Below are 24,547 nucleotides of genomic sequence, written 5' to 3' on the forward strand. Positions count from 1 at the left end.
GAGTTGAGCAAAGATTCAGTCAACACACCAAAGTCAGTGACAAAGACTGACTTTTTCTACGTGTGATCTGAAGACAAATTATTCATACGTCTATTCCCAACACACAATAGGCCACACATTTCTGCAACATTTACATCTGTTTCCTTTTCCTATTGTACACATCAAGAGCACCTCTCCCAAATACTATCAGGAAGAGTGATAATTTATGTTTGGTACCCTCTTTATGGCATCCAGTTGCTCTCAAGCACAGAATAAATGCTTTGTTGAAAGGGCTGCCTTTGGCCTTCCACAGTGCCAGTTATGCTTCTGCTCTGATGGAAGCTTCAAAGCAGCCTTTCTTTCTCTGCAGCTGTCACTAGTCGGCTAACACCAAAGAGGGCATATTCTCTAATGGTAGCTCAGTACTACTACAATTGACTTGTGGTTTGACTGTGCAGTAATAGTCAGATGTACTTCTTTTAATAAGCTAAGAGGAGAGTTTTGTTTTGGTGGGTCAAATCTGAGTCTTCAGCATATCATGACTACTGCACAGAAATTCAGATTCACTTCTAACACTATGTGTTGTTCATTTATCAGAAGAGAAGACCTGATTATAGTTATTAAGATCAGCTTAAACTCAACTCTGACCTGTAACAAAAAAGTATTTGGCATGCAGCTTTTGCAGTATTTGCAAAGACCAGACCATTTCTCCCCCTAACATAGGTAAGGTTCCACTTTTAATATATAGCAATGTCTTCATACTAAACAATGGTTTAATTATGGTGAAATGTATGCAAAACTATCCTCCCCCCAAAAACACCTTGACAAATTATTGTTTAGAAATAGCACTTACAGATAAAACCACACATTTATTACAATAAAGGAAAGAAGAAAGTATGAACCAGGGATGCCCTCCATGAGGAAAAATACTCTACACAGGGCTATGTTTTTTCTGCATGAAGAAGAAAAACACTATGAAGTACTAGTTTCTTTTCTGGAAACAGAATCCCCGTTTTTTAAGCCCTATTTCTTGTCTAAGGCTTAAAAATCTAGCCTCAGTAGACAAGGAAATCATATTTGGTTCTGGATTAAATCTGTCTATTTTTGCTTAAATATATATCCAAGGGCTCAGAATGCCCAATGGATTTTTTTGAGGTTAATTTTCCATAGATGGTTTCTCATCTCTCTCCATCACAAACTTCAATATTCAGCTGTGATCTAGTTTCCAAAGCAGTTTCCTGTGAAGCATGCTATTTGAAATTCATAATTATTTCATGGTATTTCTACACTCTTATCCTTTTAAAACATACTAGAAAATGTTTTTAATAATACCAAACATTACCTTGGGCTGACGCCTGTTCCATGGCATAGGTGATTTTTTAATTAATACAGCAATGAAGAAACCTCCAGTATTCTGATGATGTGGTAAAATTCTAAAACTAGATAAGCAACATGGTGTTTGTATCAATAGGCATATTCTTGAGCTCTACTTAAATCTGCGATCAGAAAATGATTTTTTTTAAAAAAACTTTAGTTAAATTTCAATCAGTCAATTTATTACAGTCTTAGACCAGAGACCAGAACAAATAAAAATGCTCAGTAAATATATAATTTAAAATTCTGATATAAAATAAGAAATAACAACTAAAATCTATAATAAAATCCAGTCTGTCAATTATGCATGGTCTAAGTATACTAAAATTACGATCCATAAACTGTGTGGCCCATTGTAGTTTCAACGCTAAAAGGGAAAAGACTAAGCAATGCAAAGGGTTTGCCACATTTGTTATATAACATAACTATGGTGGAGAAGACATGTGTTTGCAACGAATCCCCAGTGCTGCTGCGCAGAATCTGACCACCTGCGCTGCAGTTATGGACTGTTCATCCTTAAGCAGCCAATGAACACAGGTAGTGTCGGAATAGCTAGGATACCTAGCAGTTATTGCAGAATATGTTTTTTCCTAATCTCTGTGTAAAAGGAACATCTAAGGAGCATGTGACCCACAGTCTCCACCTCTCCTGAGCCACAGAAACAGAGTCTTTCCGTCAATGGTATCCTTTTATACTTGCCATACAGGACGGCCGATGGAAGCACATGGCACTGTGCGAGCAAAAATGCTTTCCAGTGGTTTGCTGACTCCAACTGACTAAGATAGCTGGTAGGAGCAACAACACATCTAATGTCATCTGGAGCCAGAGACAGCAGAGCTTTCCTTAAATCCTCCTGCCTCTAGCTTCTCAGCCTTTTGGCTAAGATCAAGTGTAGTGTAGTTCAATTAAATATTATAATTGTTTTGCATGATTTTGCTTGCTTTAGCTATGTATCTTATTAAAGAGGACTCAGGATCTGAAACTTAGTAATTACAGCTGACCTGTGGCCTCTTCCAGCCCAGAACAGCTTCATTCAGTAACATGGCCCCTGTATGTCCTTGGAATAGCACAACCTAAGTTTCAAGGGCACTGTGAGTGCTGAATCAAATAATTAAACATCTCTCATTTACCCTAAACCGACGAAGGACCTTTGGGTATGGCATAATGAATTACCATCAATTCCACTGAGGAGATACCTCAAAATTCCCTGATCTGAATGAGTTTGCTCTTATGGTTTAGAGGAGAGAGAAACAACTGATCATGTACAACTTCTCCTGTTTTGTATTTTGCTTCAATCAGAAAGACTAGGAGACCAAACTACTATTACATCAACCTTTTTACCAATTTTAACATTATTACTACTATTGCTAAATTCTGTATTGCCAAGGCTAAAATATGCTATTAAGTATTGTATCTTTGATTATCAGTTTGTTAAGCAGTTTAATGTGGATAATTGTTTGCAGTACTAATAAAGAATTTGGAAATTGCTGAAGAAAAGTAGTATGTAAAATATTGCACTCTACTCCACCCAACTTGTAAAAGAATTTGCATTCTTTTTGGCGAAACATCTCAGTGCGTATCTTCGAAGGAGGATACTGCAGGGTTCATTAAACTCTTAAAATGTATCTCTAGATCTTAATTTTTTTAATTGTATATGTCTCCCAGTTGGACACATACTTGGCAACGTTAAAGTGAGCTTGAATTCAACATCATCTTACAAATATGATGACGACTTTACATACCAGCGCTCTAAATGTAATGCTTTAAGTTTTTGTTCGTCTTTTAAAGGGAACATTGTGGGGCGGATCTGTGTATGCCTGCTAGGAGGTACTTCTTTCCAGTCTTCAAACCAATTACCATCTTTGGTCATTACCTAGGTGGGAAAATACAATGTCTTTCAAATCTTACTATTAATATGTTCATCAAAGCAGCACTTCTTCCCTTTCTCTCATGAAATTTAATGCTGAAATGTAACAAGGGCCAAATTATACAGAAATTGGTTGCCTTGTAATATGGTTAAACTGGTCTGTGAAAAGATATCTTGAGAAAATATACCTTCTTGGTGGTATTATTGCTAAAAGATCTCCAGCCAAGAGGTGCTTCCCACTCGCTCCTCCCACCACAGTATTTATATAAATGACCAAAGGCCTTCCCTATCCCCACTCCTTTTTGGGGGCAATTCACAATTTTTAAAAAAATTTGGTTCCCACCTGTGTCATTTTCACAAATATCTCAAAGCAGCGAGCATGTCCAACACATCTTCCTCCTCTTATTTTCCTCACATCAACCTTGTGAGGTAAGTTTGGCTGAGAGGAAATGACTGGCCCAAAGTCCCAGCTGGCTTTCATGACCAAGGCAGGACTTGAACTCATGGTGTCCTGCTTTTTAGCCTGCTGCCTTATCCACTAGACCAAACTGGCTCCCCTAAGCAGAAGCATTAATGCATCACTGTTTACAGCATGTTTAAGCAGCAAAGAAACCTTGATGAGACTTGAAAAGGGCAATTCATACCAATTATTTCATTCTGGATAACTAATGAACCTATTTACTTTTGGAAATTTAATCTGTTCACATCTGATATGAATCCCTTAATACAACAGATATTTCTATAAAATTACCTTCCATTTTGTAATGCCTGGCAACCTTTTCAACCCTGGCAACTCGGAAGAGACATCAGCAAGTTCTAAGGCACCTTCAAAAAAACAAAACAAAAACGAATCAACATTATATGCATTTTACTGGAAAAGTCATTTGACTGTTTCAAGCTGTGAAAGTTATTTTTTCAATATCTAGAATAACTTCATATCTTAAAAGTACTGTAAATCTGATATGAATTTAATTTGTATTGTAAACAATCCTAGGTTAGTTTAATACATGGATTTCAGTAAAGATTAGCCATAATCCTACCAATTGGTCAACTCAAGAGAGAGCTGCTTATAAGAGCCCCCAAGAGCATATTTTGTCACTGTTAAATTTGCAAGTAAGTTTGAAAATAACTATGCCCTGGTAGCCATTATATTACTTAAAGTTAAAGTTCTGATCATGATTATGGCTGCACATCTATTAAGACCTTAGAAGTCATTCAATCAAAATTTTAAAAAATTATAACATTCGCCCATCAATCAAAATTTTATACTTTAATATAGTTAGTTGCATTCCCTTTGGGGCTCAATTAAGATTCTGTTGACCCAATTCTGCCTGGGTAAACTTCCCTTCTCCACTTCATCTTGCTGAACAGGCATAGTTCTTTCCTAAAGTGATAAATTAACAATGATTTAACATATTGAGGCCTTTCCTCAATGCCATTTTCTCCGTTGGTTAGATAAACTGGCTGAACTGAAACAGAGAATTGGGTCTTAATTGTTCAGGCTAAGGACTTCTCATGATTTCTCTAGCGCAATTGCCCCCCCCCAAAACCCAATCCACCGATATCTATTCATATCCTACATGCTCCTTGTAGGAGGCTCTTTACTCTGACATATACAGGGAACTACCTATTAGAAGAATAATTAGCAGAGGCACTAACGTTCTGTAAAAGCCACACTTTCCTGTGCAAAGATGAAGAAGCACACGAATGTGCTGTTAAAATGCCCACTAACTACTCAATGATGATCAACATTCATAACTGTAATTGTCAGTAATTTTAACTGCTCCTGTGGGTATGAGATTAGTGCTCTTCTTTTATGTGATCAAGTCTCAGAAGGTGAGCTGCAAAATTCCCATCAATAGCTAGGGGTTTTAGAAGCCACTGGTGCTTCCTCTACTTTATTTTATCAGGGATTTTTCTGCTTTTTTTCTCTTTTATTCACCATATTTGCTGAATTTTGCTTTTACAATTGGTCTTTAATTACTCATGGATTGTACCATGTACAATATTTGTATTGTTTATGCTTACTCAGTTTCAATTTTACAGATTTTTAAAATCAGAATCTACCTTTAATAATATGGATAGAATTTACTGTAGTTCATAATCTAATTCAGTGATTCATATTGTTTTGATCCTGGTTGCTGAAATGCATACTTCGTCTAGATTTTGTAGTGATATTTTTGTCTTTTAAAATGATAGAATACATTCAGTTAGAGTTAATTAACAATACATTGGAAAATTAAAACCGCTGTGGATTTATAAATCCCTTGCTTATTTGAACTTTCTTATACCCCTTCTTTCCTGATTCTTTTTCTTGATTGTTTATACGTCCGGTTCAAATCTTTAGTATGCCTTGAAAAGTTAAACACTTCTGACAAAGTTGTCAAGAAGAGAACATATTGAAATTATTAAGGTTCCTCAAACACACCCATGAAGCAAGCAAGCACTGCGGACTGGCAACTATCCTTGGTACGTATGTTATCTCAACCATAGGGTGAGTTCAAAATATTCAAAATGAATATGATATAAAGTTTTCACACCTAATCTATATGGCTTCTTTAATAACACATTTGAATAGCATTCAAACAGCGAAGATCAGCTATCAACTATGATAGGTTATGTTCTGACATTTAAAAGCATCCGTGATGAAAAAAAATCAAGTAAATCACTTCCTACAGAGGCAGCATGGTTCATTTGTGATTAGAATCAGAAAAGAAACATCATACCAGCTGTATTAATTTCTAGAAAGATGACCTAGGAGCAGCTAGATTAAAATTAGAATTCCAACATAACAAATATTAAACTAACCCAGATTTCCAATCAACACACTGCCCTACAAGTTCAGGCAAAAGAGTAAGCTTTACTTTCTTTTTGACCTAACTAAAATACCATTTTCCCCCTTTAAACTATACACACCTTCACTTTTTTCCAGCAGAGAACTAATGACAGCTTCATTTTCAATAGGATTCAGTGAACAGGTAGAGTACACCATTCTACCTCCTTCCGCCAGCTGTTCGGCTCCACGAGTTGCAATCCTCAGCTGTAGTCTGCATAGAAAATATTGTTCAAAACTTAATTATCCAAGGCATGAAATCTGAAATTAGGAATTAATTATATTGTTTGTGTCCTTGGAACTACAGATGTCTTATTAATGTTCTGGGCAGGTAAGAACTGAACCAAGTTGTTCACTCTGAAATCAATGCATGGAAAGATTCTAGAGCAGATAAAAAAAACCATCAGGCTGTAAGTACATTGAACACACTGTCTTAACTACATGAAAAAAAAAAAAAGACTTATCAGGAAACTAACCTTGCTAAAATGATCTCATTTTTAACATGTAGGTAGCTTTTGTAGTAAATATAAATATAATTGTATGTGTTGATTTCAATAAAGCATTTCACAAAATAAAATTATGAAATTGTAATCAAGTAAATAACTGCTGTTGGATAGCATGAACTTTTAAATACACAGCATTGTCAATAATTGTATTTGAAGAATGCTCATAAAACAGTTGCTTAACGAACTAGAAAGAGCAGGTGCCACAAGGCTTAGTTCTAGACCTGTTCTTTCCAGTGCGGAATGTTAATGACCTTAATAGAATATCTACCAAATCTGTAAGTGGCATGCAATTGGGCAGGAGAGCTAATACCATAGAAGATAGAAATAATCTTACTAGATTACAGCATAGTTAACAAACGATTGAGTGGTTAGAGCCCACAACTTTGTCCTCCTGACCTTTTGGAGTTTCAGGAATCTATCTGGCTTGATTTTTCTATCTTTTGATGTTGGATGGGGCGATTGAAAGGGTGGGAATAGAAAAGGGAAGTTTCTTGGACAGAAGCCACATTCATTCCACTCATGACTCCAAATCACGCCACTAAAATTAACTAAATTTGTTAAACTGCTGCTGAAATTAAACCATTGTTCTGCAACGTAATATAAGGGTCACATACAGCCATTCAGAATGTCCATCCTACACTTAGACAAAGGGGCTAGAATATCAAAATTAAAAATATGAAATATAATGGATACATAAAATTATTCACTTAGGAAACAGAAATCAAATGCACAGGTAAACAGTGGAGAATACCTGTAAAGCATGTAAAAAATCTTGGAACAACATATTACAAACAGAATCTAAGTGTAATATGGCTAGACAGAATAAGACAAAAGTAATTTTAGATGTATCAACAGAAGCAAAGTTATAAATAATCAGAAGTAAAATGTTCCACTTTGTGTTGGTCAGTAATCTGTCCAGTTCCTGGCACCATGCTAAGAAGAGTTCATCCAAAGTGGAAGAAATAAGAGCATGAAAGCCAAGAAACAGATCTCTAAAGAAAGACTGAAGACTGGCATTTTTAGTCTTGAGAGAAAAAAAAAATTAAGGAATGATAGCTCTCTTTAAATACCCAAAAGTATGTATGTCATGCAGAAAATGATCAAGAGTATGGAACATTGTACACTGGATTTAAATTTAAAAAAACCAAAACTTCTAGCAATAAGGGAAGTTTGGGGGCACAACTAATTAACTAGAGAATAGCAATAGCACTTCGACTTACATACTGCTTCACGGTGCTTTACAGCCCACTCTAAGAGGTTTACAAAGTCAGCATATTGCCCCCAATAATCTGGTCCTCATTTTACCCACCTCGGAAGGATGGAAGGCTGAGTCAACCTTGAGCTAGTGAGACTCGAACTGCCAAACTGCAGCCAGCAGTCAACAGAAGTAGCTTGCAGTAGTGCATTCTAACCACTGCGCCACCACAGCTCAATAGAAGTGGCAGCCTTTCCTTAGCTGGATACATCAAAGCAAAGGCTGGAGAGTAATCTGCCAAAAATGCAAATAGGCTCTAATTTGGATTGCTGCACCGAACAGCAGATTGGATTCAATAGCTTAAATGGGCATTTCCCACATTAGAAATATTAGAATAAACTGTCTGGCTTTTGGGGTGGAATGGGAAATCAGAAAAATAAAAAGAAATTGAAATCTATCCAAAATACCGGTATACACTTTGGAATATACATATATTTTTTAAAGGGGGTCTGGCAATTCATACAACTGAGGCATAATTTTATGTCAACTTACTTATGGAGACCAGGACATTAAAAATTTCTATACATGGGGAGAACTGGGAACAATGCAGTCCGTAGGCTGGAGTTTTCCATACAGAATAGAGTAATATCAAAAACCCAAGTTTTTATTCTTGTATATAGAAAAAAAGTCAAGACATTAATCAAATTCTTTATTTCATTCCACAAGTTGAAAGAAATATATAATATTTTCCTACCCATGTAGTTGCAAACTATTATGTGTACTCCACTTTTTCCATATATCAATGTTTTTTCTCAGGGTTCCATCTCCACTAAAAGAAACATTTCCACATTAATTCCAAGACAGCATGAAAGTTATGCATTCTGAGCAAGTTGCAATATAACATTTTTATACAAATAGGTTGAAATTACAGTAGTACATTTTTAAGTAGTTGCATTTTTCAAAGTTAATATTTAATTATATTAGTGTAAAACACAAGTGATATTGTGTACAATAGTATTTATACAGCAATTAGGGGTTATTAAAACTCTGATGATATATAACTTACTTTTAAAGAGAAAGAGATAAAATTCATGACAATATTAACTGTAATTTCTAAAACGTTTAGAATACCATTCTCCATGATGTAAAAGTTAAGCAACCTAATGCTTATCAAGATTTCTATCTTTCCCCTTTTTCATTCCTCAAGCAGTTTGTAGTGTATGTAAGTGTTTAGGCTTCGTTAGAAACATATGTGCATTTTAACTGACACAATATAAATGAAATAGAATTAGCCCTAGTGTTGATTAACTAACTTGTTTATAACTTGGATTTCAATGGCCAGCGCTCTATGCAATTCTGGGTGGCTTACAGGCGTTAAAAACAGTGATATAAGAAAGCTTTCTTGAAGGCAAGCGGGTTCAGAGGAAAAATATTACTGAGAAGCAAATCTTCTAATCCAACAAGATGACATTGTTAACAGAGGAGATGCAAACCATGTCACAATCTTACTATACAGGCAAAGGAGACAGGCAGTCCTACAAACATTTGTAGATGATAACTAGCATCTTGATTAAAGCATCTAGCATCTTAATTGTATAGAGTAAAAAACTTAAAAGACTCAAGTTATAATTATTTGTGCAGCTGCAGTTTGGACTATCTATAACTTCCAAAAACCCTTCAAAGGTAGTCCTACATAGAATATACAGCTGTGATACTCATCCGTTTGGTGTAGTCACTATTTTCTTTTTATTCATGAGTATATTCTTTCCCAGTCACTTTAGCACAATGAAAGTCTTGCTAAACAACTTGTTTAATGATGGCAACTGAGGCTGCCAGAATTGCCATTGCTAAGTAAGGAGATCATGACACATCACACTTTATGACTGCATCAGTTTCCCCAAAAATAAGATCAGGCCTTATATTAATTTTTGTATCCAAAAGACGCATTAGAGCTTATTTTTAGGTGAGGTCTTATTTTTTCATGTACAACAAACATGTTGAACACAAGGCTCACAAGTTGGATTGGCCCATATCTGGCCCACGGAGCCACCCCGGAGATGAAGAGTACCAGCCCCTGCTGCCCTGGCCCCAGCTCAGCCTGGCACACACGCACACACACCCGCATGTGCACAGGAGGCACCACATGTGGGGGAGCCGATAGTGTCCAGCAGTAGCCCAAGGCCTTTGGCCAGTGCACTCTGGAGCTGCACAATCTGCACAGCACAGGTGAATCCAAACACTGCGACCTCAGGGCTGGCCCTCCAAGCAGCAGGCAGAGGCAAAGGCATAGGCATAGGCAAAGGCAAAGGCATAGGGCTAAGCACACAATCCAGCCTGTCAGATGCACTGCATGGCCCACTCCGTCCTGTTTGTCTTTGTTTGTCCACGGCTGCAACAGGGCAGGCAGCTTCATAGTGCGTCCGGTGGGCCAGATCACATGCCTCCCCGAGCTTCTGCTTCTTGGTGCTGCCGCAAGGGAATACAAGGCAGATGGCAGGGTGGGGGATAGCACCATGTCAGTCTCTGTATGCTCAGCCCTCGCTGTTCAACCTCATCCTCTAGCTCCGCTGCACACACAAGGCGAGCCTCCTGGCAGCCGCCCCACCCATAACAGCTCCCGCGAACTTGTGTGTTGCAACAGACATACTAAATGTGTCCAGCTGGCTGATGATCTTAACTGGGGCTTATTTTGGGGGTAGGGCTTATATTACGAGTATCCTGAAAAATCATGCAAGGGCTTGTTTTCTAGTTGGGTCTTATTTTTGGGGAAGCACAATAGCAAAATAAATTTCAGTTCCAATTACCTCATTAAGCTATGACTACCTGTAGTAGTTGAACTGCTGGTTCCAATAAGGGTTGTTAAATGAGGATTGCCTGTATAATCTGTAGAACATTTTGTACCAATTTTTCTTTAAGTTATAACTTGATGTAAATTTCATACATTTATTCCATAATTCTTCCTATTGTTGTGTTGCAACAGTTTATTTCTAGTGTTTACATCCATATTTGTTCATATTTGCTGTCTTAACAACTAGCATTAGTAAAGTATGCCACAAACAGCGTATTGGCTTAAAATTTAACATAGTTTAATTTACCTGCAAGGAACATCACATAATATTCTGTCATAGAAGAGGATCTCTTTTTTCCCATTTGTATTGATCTGTATATTAGGGATACTTGAGGCATCATGATTTATAACCATAATACAAGGACTGTTCAACCGCTTTGCCTGATGAACTAGCAGATAACAACGCTTGTTATCTACATCATTTGCGATTACAAATCCCTCTAGGAAAAAAAATAGAAAATCTTCTGGTTAAAAGAGAATCATCACTTGGGACGTGGGAGAATTACTTTTTTCAATTACTATTAGTCCAAATAAGATCAAAATATTAACTACATGGAATCAAGAAAACATAATTATTTTATACAGTTATCTTTAATTTATAACATTTTGTATTATCTTTTCAGAGGATCCAGGACACAAAATAATTAGCACAGAACAAAATTTGGCAACTTCAGTTATGAAACAAATTTAAAGCACAACTGATGCTCATCCAATATTCAAAACTAGATGTGAAACACCAGGCTAAAAAGTATAGTTTCTAATGTTTTCCTGAAAGCCAGCCAAGTTAAGGCCAAACACACCTAAATGTACAACATATCTCACAGAATGAAGACTTCTGGCCATATCCAAACATTTAGGACCATTTTATTCCATAGGATATATAACTGCTAGCAGTGATACAGCTGCCATTTTTCCCTGTTGTTCTGTAAACTGCCTTCAATCCAAAGAAATAGTATAAAAACGTCGTATAACTGGTAAAACGTGAGAGCATTAATATAGTAATATGGATAGAAAAAATGGATGGGACCAGGAAATCATAAAAGGAATTTACACCCACAATTTACAGAAAAAATTGTACGTACAGAAAATGGTGACAAATTGGAGAATACCAAAAATTTATCAACAAAAATTCTAAATCTTGTCCTTTCATGCAGACAAACCATCCATAAAAAAGACATTCTCTCAAATGACAAATTAGATCTAGCACAAACAAGTAATGAAAACAATGAACACATGTACACACTCTTATCTTATTAAAATGTATATGACAAGATCAGTGGTGGGTTGCTCCTGGTTCTGTCTGGTTCTTGAGAACCGGTAGTAAAAACAGCAGGAGGCTCCGCCCACCCGCCCTGACATCATATTTGGTGAACTGCACATGCGCATAAGCGCATGCGCTCCCATTGCGAACCGGTAGTAAAGATAAGTAGAATCCACCCCTGAACAGGATGCCCAATGATTGGTATGAATAACAGGTGAATTCCATGAATAAACAGCAATTGGATGGTGGTCTCATAAGTAAGTCTTTTATTACAGAAAAAGACAGCCACAACATTTATCATCTAACATTATGTGGCTTTTAAGTCTCCCTTTATGTCACCCTAACACAAACCTGGCTTTAGTAGTGTGAGTAAATATTATTAAAATGTTGTTTACTTACATTAGTGGCTAGTAAACCACCTACTCACATGGTGATTACTGGGGAAACAAAAGCTCCAGTGCAAGATCAATATTGAAATACGAAGGGATTTTAAGAGGAAGTCAATAGCCAATTCAGTAATCCTAACTACATTTCATCAAAACACCATAATTAAAATTTATTTATTACAGCTACTTTTATGCTGCTTCAATCTGGATTACTGAATTAAATTTTTCCTTCACTTACCTGGAAAAGGAACACTCATGTCTGCATGAAGCATCTCAATAAGTTGGGCAGTCTTGGACCCAGGTGCAGCACACATATCTAGAATCTATCAAGATTAAGATATTTAACAGAAAGAGAGATTGATATTATTTAACAAAATTAAAGCATGTATGTTTATATGTAACAGTATTTGTAGAGAGATTTGGGAAGGAAACTTACAGAATTAAGGGTCTTGCATCCAGCAAGTCAGTATTACATTCGTCAAGACATTATCATTTTTCAGTTACAGTACAGGCATTCTAATTCTGATTTAGTCATTATAGCTGAAAATAATTATCTCCAAGAAAAAAACCACAGAAATTCAAGTGTGTTTTAAAAGGCACCTACTGTACCTACATGTTTGTGGAATCCACAATTATATATTTTCAAGTTTAAAATTAATAAAATACTGTGAGACCACCCAATAATTTGACCAAATAGAATTATAAGTGTCTGAAACCTCCTAGTTTAGAAACTATATGGAACACTGTTTTTTTTTCCTTCTATGATCTCATCCTAACCCTAAACCAGAAAAAGCCAAGAATAAGAAAGAATGTGAGAAGAACGGGGGAAAGTCTGGGGCACATTTTTTCTGTCTTTTGGAACATAAAGCAAAATAGGAAGGTAGCAATAGGTGTACTGGAAAACTCCAGCCCTCTAAGGCATTATATTTTAAAAAAAATTGAATGTGAAATAGTGCTTTACATTAAAGGTTGGAGAAAAGACAGATGGAAGGTGTTTCAACACATGGATAATACAAACATAAAAATGAAACATCAATGAATTGTTAAATCAGGGAAAAGATAAGTGTAAAATTTTATTTTTAAATATTTAAAGCACAGAGAAGGCTACATTGCATTCTATTCTTTTACAATGAATTTTGAGTAACCAAATTAAAAAAGATATTCAATACTAATGTGTAGTATTAAGTATCAATGTGTTATGTTCCTTTATGCTTTTTCCACAAAATAATTTCAGAGATCATAATACAAGAATACCTTATGATGAGGCTGAATATTAAGAAGCAATGGAGGGATCATACTGACAGCTTCCTGACGACTAATATTTCCCTAAAACAAAATAAATACAGTGTACAATTCCACTTTCATCTTATATTTATATACACGGAAGAAAACATAAACCGTATCTACCCAAAAGACATCTTTATTTACTTAATTATCTTAAATTTAGATAATCCCCTGAATGAGGAACTTCCAAAGTTATAGACTAGACTTGTCAATTTTAAAAAATCTCTAAGAGGTTAAAAGTTCCATATACTTCTAAGAAAACTATACAGATGTTTCCAAAAAATGACTAAGAGATGAGTTCGACTTGTTGAGATGATAAAATAAAAATGATCAGAAATGAAATTTTATGCAATATTTTAGATACAATATGATCTTTTTTCATTGTAATATCCACACATAACAACCCCCATAAACAATAAATTTATAAGGTCTTCAATCTACTGAGTAACTGGTGCCATTAATTTGTATTTTCAATGCTGAAGGGCTAGTCTTTGAATAATAGGGTGTCGAAAATTCATTTCCAATGTCTCAGTTTGCATGCAATACATATGTTTGTTCATTTCTTATTTATTTATATTGCACCTTTTATTATTTTTACAAATAACTCAAGGTGGTAAACATTTCAAACACACCTTCCTCCTATTCTTCTCACAACATCCTGTGAGGTGAATTGGGCTAAGACAGAGTGACTAGCCCAAGGTCACACAGCTGGCTTTCATGGTTAAGCTGGGACTTGAACTCATGCTCTCCCACTTTCTAGTCTAATGCCTTAACCACTAAACCAAACTGGCTCTATGTAGTATATAGAAATAGTAGTTCAAAAGACTATGCATGTTCCCAATATTAAACCGTATCTCAAAGTCAGATTGTTATAATTACTTCTCAAAATAAAACTTTGACATCTCAAAAATGAAATTTAATAAAGCATTATTTACAACAAGGCTATCTCCTATTATGAACGAGCTATATTACTATATAGTCTGGTAGTCAAAAATGTAAGATATTGAAGTACTAATATGAACAAAAAAATTTTTTTTCAAATTTGAAAAAAAATTCAACGGTTAGGATTTAAAAATAATATGCAGGCTTTTTTACTGTTTCTAAAGAAATGATACTTCAATAGTGTTCCTATTCCAAACTTATTAGAAATATGAAAGGTAGCTTGCCCACAAACTCTGAATAAAACGTTTCTTGAATGCAAGAAGTCATACGAAGCCCATAATGAAAAGTAAAAACAGCAAGTCAGGTAATACTTACACATTCAGTTTCACTAACAAGAAAATGATGAAATTTTTCTAACTGTGGAGATTTCCGCAAGATTTTTCGGTTTAGGTTTGTATGCCATGCCAACTCCTCAGGATACCTAATAAAATAAAACATCTTGAATAAAGTATCCACAGAATCTCTGAACTGGCATAAGAGATTGCAACTGTATTTTAAATTGAATGCATAAAACTCTTCAATGTACTTAATTGTTTAATTTTCCCTACAGATGGGAAAATGAAAAAAAAATTAAGGCAAGCAAATGCCTGCAGCAAAGTAGAAGGTAAGTGCATAGATTGTTGCAAAGAATCATTTTTTTTTAAAATGATAATTTTACCCACTTAATTTTATGCTTGAGAGATTAGTCTTAGGAGAAGCATAAAAGTAGGTTGAATAAAGTCAGAACAAGTTATCTAAAAGTGTCTATGGTACATCACACATATTCTGCCCCCCCCCCCAAGTCCTGCTGTGCAGCCTAAGGATGGTAGAAGGATGAATGCAGGTGTGTATGCCTAGAATATGCATTTTCAGCAGGGTCACTCAAGGAGTTATGGTCATATTAGTTGCCTAGGTAAAACACTTTAATGACTGCCAAAGACAACCACTCACACAATAAATAATAAATTATTTAAAAATGTAAGCTACCCAACTTGCAACAATAGCAATAAAAAAAAATTACAACAGTGTATTTTTATCAAGAAAAATACATATTTATAACATAATAAAACTCTTTTACGACCCTGTAATGTCTTAATTCGGGGTAGAGTTGGAGCAACTAGATGGAGCTGAGCATTTACTGGTCGGATGTCCTTCCTGATACCGTGCAGAGTTCACAGATTTTTTTTCTTTGTACCCAGAAAGAGAAGTATCTGCCGCTAAGATTGAGCTCTCAACCTTCCGAGTGGGAGGTGAGCATCTTCACCACTAGACCACCATGCTGTTCTATGCATATAATGTAATATACAATGATTAACAATATTCTACCAGATGATGGACCCCTCAATTGGATGGCACGTAACATAATACTGAGGAAAATGTGAGGATTTTTCAGAGTATTTTCTGGGAAAGCTAGTAGTAAAGGTTGCAGATGATGACCACACAATCATGGAGTACTTGGCAACTGGTCATAAGTGCAAATGGTTTGTCAAGCACCAGGTTGTGATCACATGACTGTGGGGGCATTGCAACAGTGATAACTTTAGTGACCAGTCATAAGTCGCTTCATTCAGCTCCATCAAATTTTGAACAGTTACTGAACAATGGTGGTAAGAACCAAAATTGCCAAAGAAGGTAGAACTTAATTATAGCATTAAAGACATGGCCAAGTGCTAACTGGAGTATGAACAAATTCCAAGTTAAACTAAATAAGAAAAAGAAAGCCAATCAGTTTCCATGATCTGATCTTGAACGTACACTATTATCAAGGAGAACATGAGGTATCACTTTAAAGCCCTGAACCTCATTGATAGAAAACCACAGGAATTTTGCAATAAATTTAAGAAGATACTAAGTACGATTGTGAAAAGAAAATGCCAAAGATGAAGAAACAGAAAAACACAAGCTAGATATCAGAACAAACTGTGAACATTGTCAAGAAGACAAGAGATGCCAAAATCAAGAAAGATAAAAATTTCAAGGAGGAACTTAGCAAAGCTTTTCAGAGTTTTTAGAAGAGACAAGAAAAGCAGTATTATATTTGCAAACACAATGATGGAAACAGCACAGAAAATCAATGAAAGTTTTCCAAAAGATTTCTAAATTCAGGAGGCGATTCCAACTTCAAATTAGTATGTTAAAGTTCACCAATGGACAAATAACTGAATCAAAAGAGATCAAATAAAGATAAATGGACTATACTGAACTACAGTACATCTAAGAGTCCAATTCCTTAGAAGATATTCCTTAATTACTAGAGCTTCTAGTACAGGAACAGATAGAATACCCACAAAAAATATGGCAACAGAAGCAAAATCAGCAAAGATTCTAATCAAGAATGCCAGCAAATCTGAAGAACAACATAAGTGGCCATCATTCGAATACCAACGAAGGAGACTTAATAAAATGTGCAAGCTATTGCACAAGATCCTTAATTTTATATGCTACCAAAATAAGGTTTAGGATAATCCAATACAGATTAGAGCCCTACATGGAAAAAGAGATGTCAGATGTTCAAGCTGGCTTTAGAAAAGGCCAAGGAACATGAGATAGTATTGATGATGCTTGCTGTGTAATTGAAAAATCAAATACCAAAAAGAAGCCACTATGTGTTTTTAAGGTGATGAGAGCAAAGATGGTCTGCAAGGTTACAAAGTATCAAGATATAGTAAACAATATCAACTAGCTCTAGTTAGATTTCCTGTCTTTTTTCTTAATTATCTTTAATGCATTTTGTTTACTCCTTAATTATTTTCCAAGCTTGATATGATCTTTTCTAACGTGATGTGAATAAGTACAAGGAGTACTTGTACTCCTTGTGATGTGATGTGACGTGATGTGAATAAGTACAAGGAGTACAAGGAATACATGTATATTAAAGCCGGATTTTTTTCTACCAAAAAATGGGAATTGCCATTGTACTTGTCATTAGTTAATGATCGGTTTTTCATGTAATTTGGTTTTGATTGTAATAATAACTGACTAAATTTGGGACACTTCATCTTGTGGATAATTGTAGATACGTTCTTTCTTTTCTTTCTTAGTATTCCTAAAGAACTTAAATCTATCCACAAATTCAAAAAAACTGTTCAAGAAAACAATAAAGTAGAAATAAGGACATTTTGGAAATCTTTCATTACTCATTATTTAAGCAGAAAAACCTGTAAGGATAAACCAACATTTTGCCCATGAACAATTGTCCAGAAATGTCATTATTTTTAACATATTGCTACTTCCAAATACCTTACACAAAATCTATACAAAATTAATACTCAAGCCATATTACTAATAATTATGCTAGTCAATAATTAGATATACAAACTTACCAGCTTAATGGCTGCGGCATTTCGATTTTCTGACCATCTACCACCAGATTCTCCATTTCCTTGAAATACTTCTCTTTTAAACAACGGAGAATTTCGTTGGCATGGCTGCACAATGAAAAGAAACCCAATCAGAGCAAGGTGAATCACAGTCTAACCAAATTACTTTTTAACTTTACCAAATTCTTAATCTTATCTAGTTTCAGCTGCAATATTATGAAAAGCACATCATTTCAGTGGCTGCCCAAAATTCAACTTGAATTCCAAATTACCACAACATTTAATAATCACCAAATTTCTTATTTTTGTTACAATTCTGTGCTATTGATCTCTGCATTTGAGATCCTTTCCCTGCATATACAGATGGCTCTTCCAGCTGCCTCCTGTTTTTTGTGTTGATCACAATCTCGTAAAATTATCAAATGCAGTTTGCTCCAGCTAACTTAAACCCTTAAATAATAAGTTCCTTTTTATATTTTTCAAAACAAGTGTATTCACCCCCAAAAAACAAACAGATCTTACTTTGTAAAGTCATGTTTTTTATTTATTTTACAATTTTGAAACACACAACTGTAATTTTTAAAAATACCTGTACATATAGTTTGATTGAAAATTCCTTCTGCCTTTGAATTCTACGTACTGCATAAAGAGATATAAACTAACAAAGTACACTTTTAGGTGAAAAGCCAAGTTACAGTCTGAAAAAAAAAAATCACACCCTAATTCTCCTTTAAGCCTCCTCAAATATTTAAAACATACACACGCACACACAAACATACATGGCATCTCCCCAAATCTGCAAGGTGAGAGCGAATCTCATTCCAGTTGAACTGAAATTATGTATATATTTCATTTTTATCTCCAGCCATCTCACAGGAACCCCCTCCCTCCCTCCCTCCCAAAACATAGGAAAGCAATTTGCCATTGGTTTCTTCAGAGGCGTTTCAACTCTATTCTGGAAATTCTTACAGCCCTTATATGTCCCAATGGTGCCCCTGCTAGATGTCAACCAGGTCTCACCCATCAACGGGGGTGAACTTAGTGCCTGTCTCCTCACTGGTAAGAGACAGCTGCTCACCTCTTATAGCCTGTGATCCGCAGGGTGGCTGGCAGAGGCTCCCGCAGAGTGGCCAGGAAGCTCTCCCATTCCTCCTGAGGCACGATGCCAAGCTGCCCATAGTAGTGTTCAAACGACGCATTCTCCTTCACGATGTCCGGATACCCACCATCGGACCAGCCCTAGAGGAGGAAAACAAGCGAAGAAGGAAGCCTCAATCCGAGTCCCATTCTCACGACCGGGATTCCTCATCGGCGCAGAGCGGTGGCACACGCAGGTGTCGGCCTCGCAGAAGCGGAGAAAACACAGATGCTCACTTAGCCTTTCTTGGCCAAGACCAGAAGGTCTTCAAACTGGGCCGCTTTAAGACTTGTGGACTTCAACTCCCAGAATTCTCCAGCCAGCTATGCTGGCTGGAGAATTCTGGGAGTTGAAGTCCACAAGTCTTAAAGCGGCCCAGTTTGAAGACCTCTGCAGACCATCAGAATCAGACTCTGAGAAAAAACCGTGCACTTTTACCCGCCGGGAGGGGCCAAAAAGGCCGCAACTCACCCGGGAGCCTCCCTCGAGGCTCTGTTGCTGTCTTCGGCGTTGCCTTCGGCCCATCACAAGCCCCGGACGCTGCCGCCACAAGGCTTGGGGCCGAAATAGGCCCAAGCCCGAAGTCAGAATTCTCACCGCACGCCCAATGTGCTGAAACCGTTGCTTCAGCAAACTCCCCATTCAGTGATGGGTCGCTCGCGTGCGTGCGTGCAGATCCCGCGCAGGCGCTTAGCCGTTTCCTGTTCCTCAAACTCACTGATAGACGTATACACAGTCTCCAACGACCTCCAGATTCCGAGTTTCCTTTCAGAAATTAATCTTGCGCTCCTAAATCAAACCAATCCAATCCGATTTCGCGTGTATCGGTAAATGGAATAGAATAGAATTTTTTATTGGCCAAGTGTGATTGGAAACACAAGGAATTTGTCTTTGGTGCATACGCTCCCAGTGCACATAGAATAAAAGATACATTCATCAAGAATCATAAGGTACAATACTTAATGATGTTAAGTAACAAACACTTAATAAATTAATGTCTATATAGATTAACAAACACTTAATACATTAATGTCTATATAGATATTATCAATCCTTTAGGTCCCAAAGGTGCTTTTCCAAAAGGCAACTGGGTTTTCTTGATTTTTTTTCTTCTTTAAAAAAACTTTCTCTTTTCCTCCAAGAACTTTTTTCTGTTCTAACGGACTGGTGGGGAAAGGGAGGGATCGGTAGGTGACTTTTCCTTCTTCGACTTTATACTTTTTCTAGAAAAACTGGCAGAGTGAACATCGTGGTCACGGAACTAAATGTTGATTTTTGAAGTGCAAGTGATGAATGTTGTTTAACTGTCCTGATATTTGTTTTAACGTTCGGATTTTTATGTTAATGTCAGTGTATTTTATGTATATAGGATTTTCATATGGCTTGTCCTGCACATCGAGATTAAATAAATAATGTCCTTCTATTATAGGGCAAGGGACACAGTGGCTCAGTGGCTAAGACGCTGAGCTTGTCGATCAGAAAGGTTGGCAGTTCAGTGGTTCGAATCCCTAGTGCCGCATAACCGGGTGAGTTCCTGTTACTTGTCCCAGCTTCTGCCAACCTAGCAGTTTGAAAGCACGTAAAAAATGCAAGTAGAAAAATAGGGACCACCTTTGGTGGGAAGGTAACAGCGTTCCATGCGCCTTTGGCGTTTAGTCATGCAGGCCACATGACCATGGAGACGTCTTCAGACAGCGCTGGCTCTTCGGCTTTGAAATGGAGATGAGCACCGCCCCCTAGAATCGGGAACGACTAGCACATATATGCGAAGGGAACCTTTACCTTTATTATAGGGCAAGCGAACCACGGTCTTTGTGAAGTAATCCAAGTTAAAGTATTGTCAATGTAATCTTTCGGAGTAATACATTCCATTGCCACCTTTTTGTTAGAAGGGTTTTTGCTATCATTTTAGGGATATTTTGCGTCTTGTAACATAAAACATGGTTTTGTTTCCTGAGCTTTGGGATGATACAAAATTTTCTTTAGCATGACATCCTTCAATTTATCTGAAGGATGTGGAAGACAAAAAATACAAGTACATGAATGAGATTATAATAATTATAAAACATTTTTCATCAGTATTTGCCAAAATATGGCATGGATCTATGTATTGAAATTATATTAAATAATATAGGCACTATTAATCAGCCAACATACATGTATTAAATATATAATTAAAAATAGTTACATTGCTATACATTATATTTTATTTATTTATTTATTTATTTATTTATTTATTTATTTATTTATTTATTTATTTATTTATTATATTTCTATACCACCTTTCTCCCGTAGGACTCAAGGCGGTGTACAGTCAAGAAAAATATAGACACACAAACATCATAAAATTGCTAATTAAAATTATTACTTAGTTTGGTCAATTAAATAAAACCCAGAATTAGATAACATTTAAAAAATCATTCACATGTACGTATGTTTAGCCCCGCCTGTTGGAACATCAGGGTCTTGAGGGCATGGCGGAAAGCACGGAGATCAGGGATATTCCGTATCTCCGGGGGCAGTTCATTCCAAAGGGTTGGAGCCCCCACAGAGAAGGCCCTCCCCCTGGGAGTCGCCAGTCGACATAATTTGACTGACGGTACCCTGGGTAGTCCCTCCCTGTGAGAACGAACTGGTCGGTGGGAGGCTATTGGTGGCAAAAGATGGTCTCGTAGGTACCCAGGTCCTAAGCCATGGAGCGCTTTAAAGGTGATAACTAACACCTTGAATCGCATCCGGAAGACCACCGGGAGCCAGTGCAGCTCGCGTAGGAGAGGTGTTACATGGGCGTAATGAGCTGCGCCCTGCGGCTACGTTCTGGACCAGTTGGAGCCTCCAGGTGCTTTTCAAGGGGAGCCCCATGTAGAGAGCATTACAGTAGTCCATACGGGAGGTAACTAGGGCATGAGTGACCGTGCGCAAGGTGTCCCGATCCAGAAAGGGACGCAACTGACGGATCAGGCGAACCTGATAAAAGGCACCCCTGGCCAAATGATATTCTAAAAATAACCGTGAATCCAGGAGGACACCCAAGTTGCGGGCCCTCTCTGTGAGGAGCAAGATCTCATCCCCTATTGTCCGTGATGGTACTAGCTGACTATACCGGGACGCCGGAAGTCACAGCCACTCAGTCTTGGAGGGGTTGAGTCTGAGCTTGTTTCTCCCCATCCAGATCCGCACGGCCTCCAGGCAACGGGACATCACAGCAAGGGCATCATTGGGGTGGTCTGGGGTGGAGATGTATAGTTGTGTGTCATCAGCATACTGATGAACACTCACCCCAAAACCACGGATGATCTCGCCTAGTGGTTTTACATAAATGTTGAACAGAAGGTGAGAGGACTAACCCTTGCGGCACCCCACAAATAAGGTGCCTCGAGATCGACCTCTGCCCCCCTGCCAACACAAACTGCGAACGGTCAGAGAGGAAGGAGAAGAACCACCGAAGCACAGTGCCCCCTATTCTTAACCCCTCCAGCCGGTGCAGTAAGATACCATGGTCGATGGTATCAAAAGCTGCTGAGAGATCTAATAGGACCAGGATAGAGGAGCAACGTCTGTCCCGAGCCTTCCAGAGATCATCCACCAATGCGACCAATGCCGTTTCCGTGCTGTATCGTGACCTGAAGCCCGACTGGAACGGATCCAGCTAGACAACTTCACCCAGGTATCGGGGTAGTTGTCGCGCCACCACATTCTCAACAACCTTCGCAACAAAGCGAAGATTGGAGACTGGACGATAATTTGATAATATAGCCGGGTCCAGGGAAGGCTTCTTGAGGAGGGGCTTCACAGCCGCCTCTTTCAAGGCGGCGGGAAAGACACCCTCACTCAGAGAAGCATTTATAATTCCCTGGAGCCAGCCTCGTGTAACCTCCTGGGAGGCCAGTACCAACCAGGAGGGACACGGGTCCAATAAACATGTGGCAGCGTTAAGCTTGCCCAGAATCCTGTCCACGTCCTCAGGAGCCACAGAGTCAAACTCTTCCCAGATAATGCTCTCAAGACCTGCCCCCGTCTCCTCCCCTGGATCTACCCAATCAGAGTCCAGGCCTTCCCGAATCTGAGCGACTTTATCATGCAGGAATTGTACAAAATCCTCAGCTCGACCCTTTAAGGGATCTTCCCATACCCCCACCTGAAGTAGGGAGCGGGTCACCCTAAACAGCGCAGCTGGGCGGTTCTCTGCAGATGCAATAAGAGCGGAGAAGTAGCTAGACTTCGCCGCTCTTATCGCCACTAGGTAGGTCTTAATATAAGATCTCACCTGTGTTCGGTCAGATTCAGATCGGCTTGTCCTCCAATTGCTCTCCAGGCATCTTTTCCGACGCTTCATCTCTCTCAGCTCCTCGGAAAACAAAGGAGCTAGACGAGATCGGCATCAGATCAGAGGCTGCAAAGGCACAATGCGGTCCAAGGCCCCAGTAGCCGCCCTGTCCCAGGCGACCACCACGTCCTCAGTCAAGTTGTGAGCCAGAGTCTCAGGAAATGGCCCAAGCTCTATCAGGAACCTTTCGGGGTCCATCAGGCGCCTGGGACGGAACCATTTGGTTGGTTCCGTCTCCCTGCGGTGGGTGGAAGTGACTTGAAAGTCCATGTGAAGGAGAGAATGATCAGACCATGACAAGGGCTTGATGTCTATATCCCCTATTCTTAGATCATTCAGCCACTGATCAGAGACAAAAATCAAGTCCAGAGTGTGATTCCCCAAGTGGGTGGGGCCTTGAACTATCTGGGTCAGGTCCATGGCCGTCATGGAAGCCATGAACTCCCGAGCCATCTCCGACATCTCACCAGCGGATGGCAGGTTAAAATCCCCCATAACAATAAGTCTGGGGGTTTCCACCGCCACCCCGGCTATAATGTCGAGCAGCTCAGGCAGGACCGCTGTTACGTGGCAGGGAGCCAGGTACGCAATCAGTAGGCCCATCTTAATCCCCCGACCCCACTTTACAAGGAGGGACTCACATCCGGCTATCTGAGGAACAGTGGCCTCCCTCGGGCAAAGACTTTCTCTAATGATTGCTGCCACTCCCCCACCCCTTCCCTGAGTCCTTGGCTGATGGAATGCACGGAAACCTGGCGGGCACATTTCCACAAGGGGAACTCCTCCCTCCTGGCCTAACCAGGTCTTCGTAATCCCTGCCAGGTCAGCACCCCCCTCTGAAATAAGATCATGAATGAGGGGGGCTTTATTTACCACTGACCTGGCATTACATAACATCAGCCGTAGACCCAGGGTCTGAGACTCTGAACAACCTGGGAAACGAGCAGTGCTTTGGGGGTCGGAGTGGGCAATCGCTCGTAAACAACGAGTGCGCACTCCCGAAACATAATATGGCCCCCTGCAGCCATCATATCTGCCCCTCCCACTTACTATACTAATGCCCATCGCTTCATCCCCCTGCATCTCATTCTCATTTTGTGAGAAATATAAGAATTATTCCTGTAAAAGCATAACCTGAGTTACGCCATTTTAAAATCATGTTAAGGCTTTATTTTACCTTGTATAACCTGATTATATAATTTAGCTGACATTTAAGAACATGAGAAAGGAACTGTGTAATTCCTGTGTTCTTGAGAATATGTTTATCTTGCAGGAAATATGCTCTTGGGTCAACTTGCCCTCATTAAT

At 38.4% G+C, this 24,547-nt stretch overlaps 1 protein-coding gene and 1 pseudogene across 2 annotated transcripts in view; one reads left to right on the plus strand and one right to left on the minus strand.

The window, feature by feature from the left end:
• NSUN2 (NOP2/Sun RNA methyltransferase 2) overlaps window positions 1-19,554 on the minus strand; it is a 35,737-nt gene extending 16,183 nt beyond the window's left edge. The window contains exons 1-12 of one of the 2 annotated variants that reach the window (XM_070939118.1): window positions 19,384-19,554; window positions 18,853-19,013; window positions 17,778-17,882; window positions 14,791-14,896; window positions 13,504-13,575; window positions 12,488-12,572; window positions 10,850-11,042; window positions 8,509-8,583; window positions 6,137-6,267; window positions 3,972-4,045; window positions 3,096-3,226; window positions 1,322-1,418 (exon numbers count right to left, since the gene is read on the minus strand). In XM_070939118.1, the coding sequence (XP_070795219.1) occupies window positions 1,322-1,418; window positions 3,096-3,226; window positions 3,972-4,045; window positions 6,137-6,267; window positions 8,509-8,583; window positions 10,850-11,042; window positions 12,488-12,572; window positions 13,504-13,575; window positions 14,791-14,896; window positions 17,778-17,882; window positions 18,853-19,013; window positions 19,384-19,554 (1,401 nt within the window). The remainder of the gene's footprint in view (window positions 1-1,321; window positions 1,419-3,095; window positions 3,227-3,971; window positions 4,046-6,136; window positions 6,268-8,508; window positions 8,584-10,849; window positions 11,043-12,487; window positions 12,573-13,503; window positions 13,576-14,790; window positions 14,897-17,777; window positions 17,883-18,852; window positions 19,014-19,383) is intronic. The other variant, XM_070939119.1, reaches the window with a different exon arrangement.
• LOC139316048 (U2 spliceosomal RNA) lies at window positions 2,213-2,373 on the plus strand (annotated as a pseudogene).
• Window positions 19,555-24,547: the final 4,993 nt, after the last annotated feature.

Source organism: Pituophis catenifer, unplaced genomic scaffold (genome assembly GCF_029215685.1).
Source record: "Pituophis catenifer annectens isolate HBS135680 unplaced genomic scaffold, rPitCat1.0.hap2 SCAF_3, whole genome shotgun sequence".
NCBI lineage: Eukaryota > Metazoa > Chordata > Lepidosauria > Squamata > Colubridae > Pituophis > Pituophis catenifer.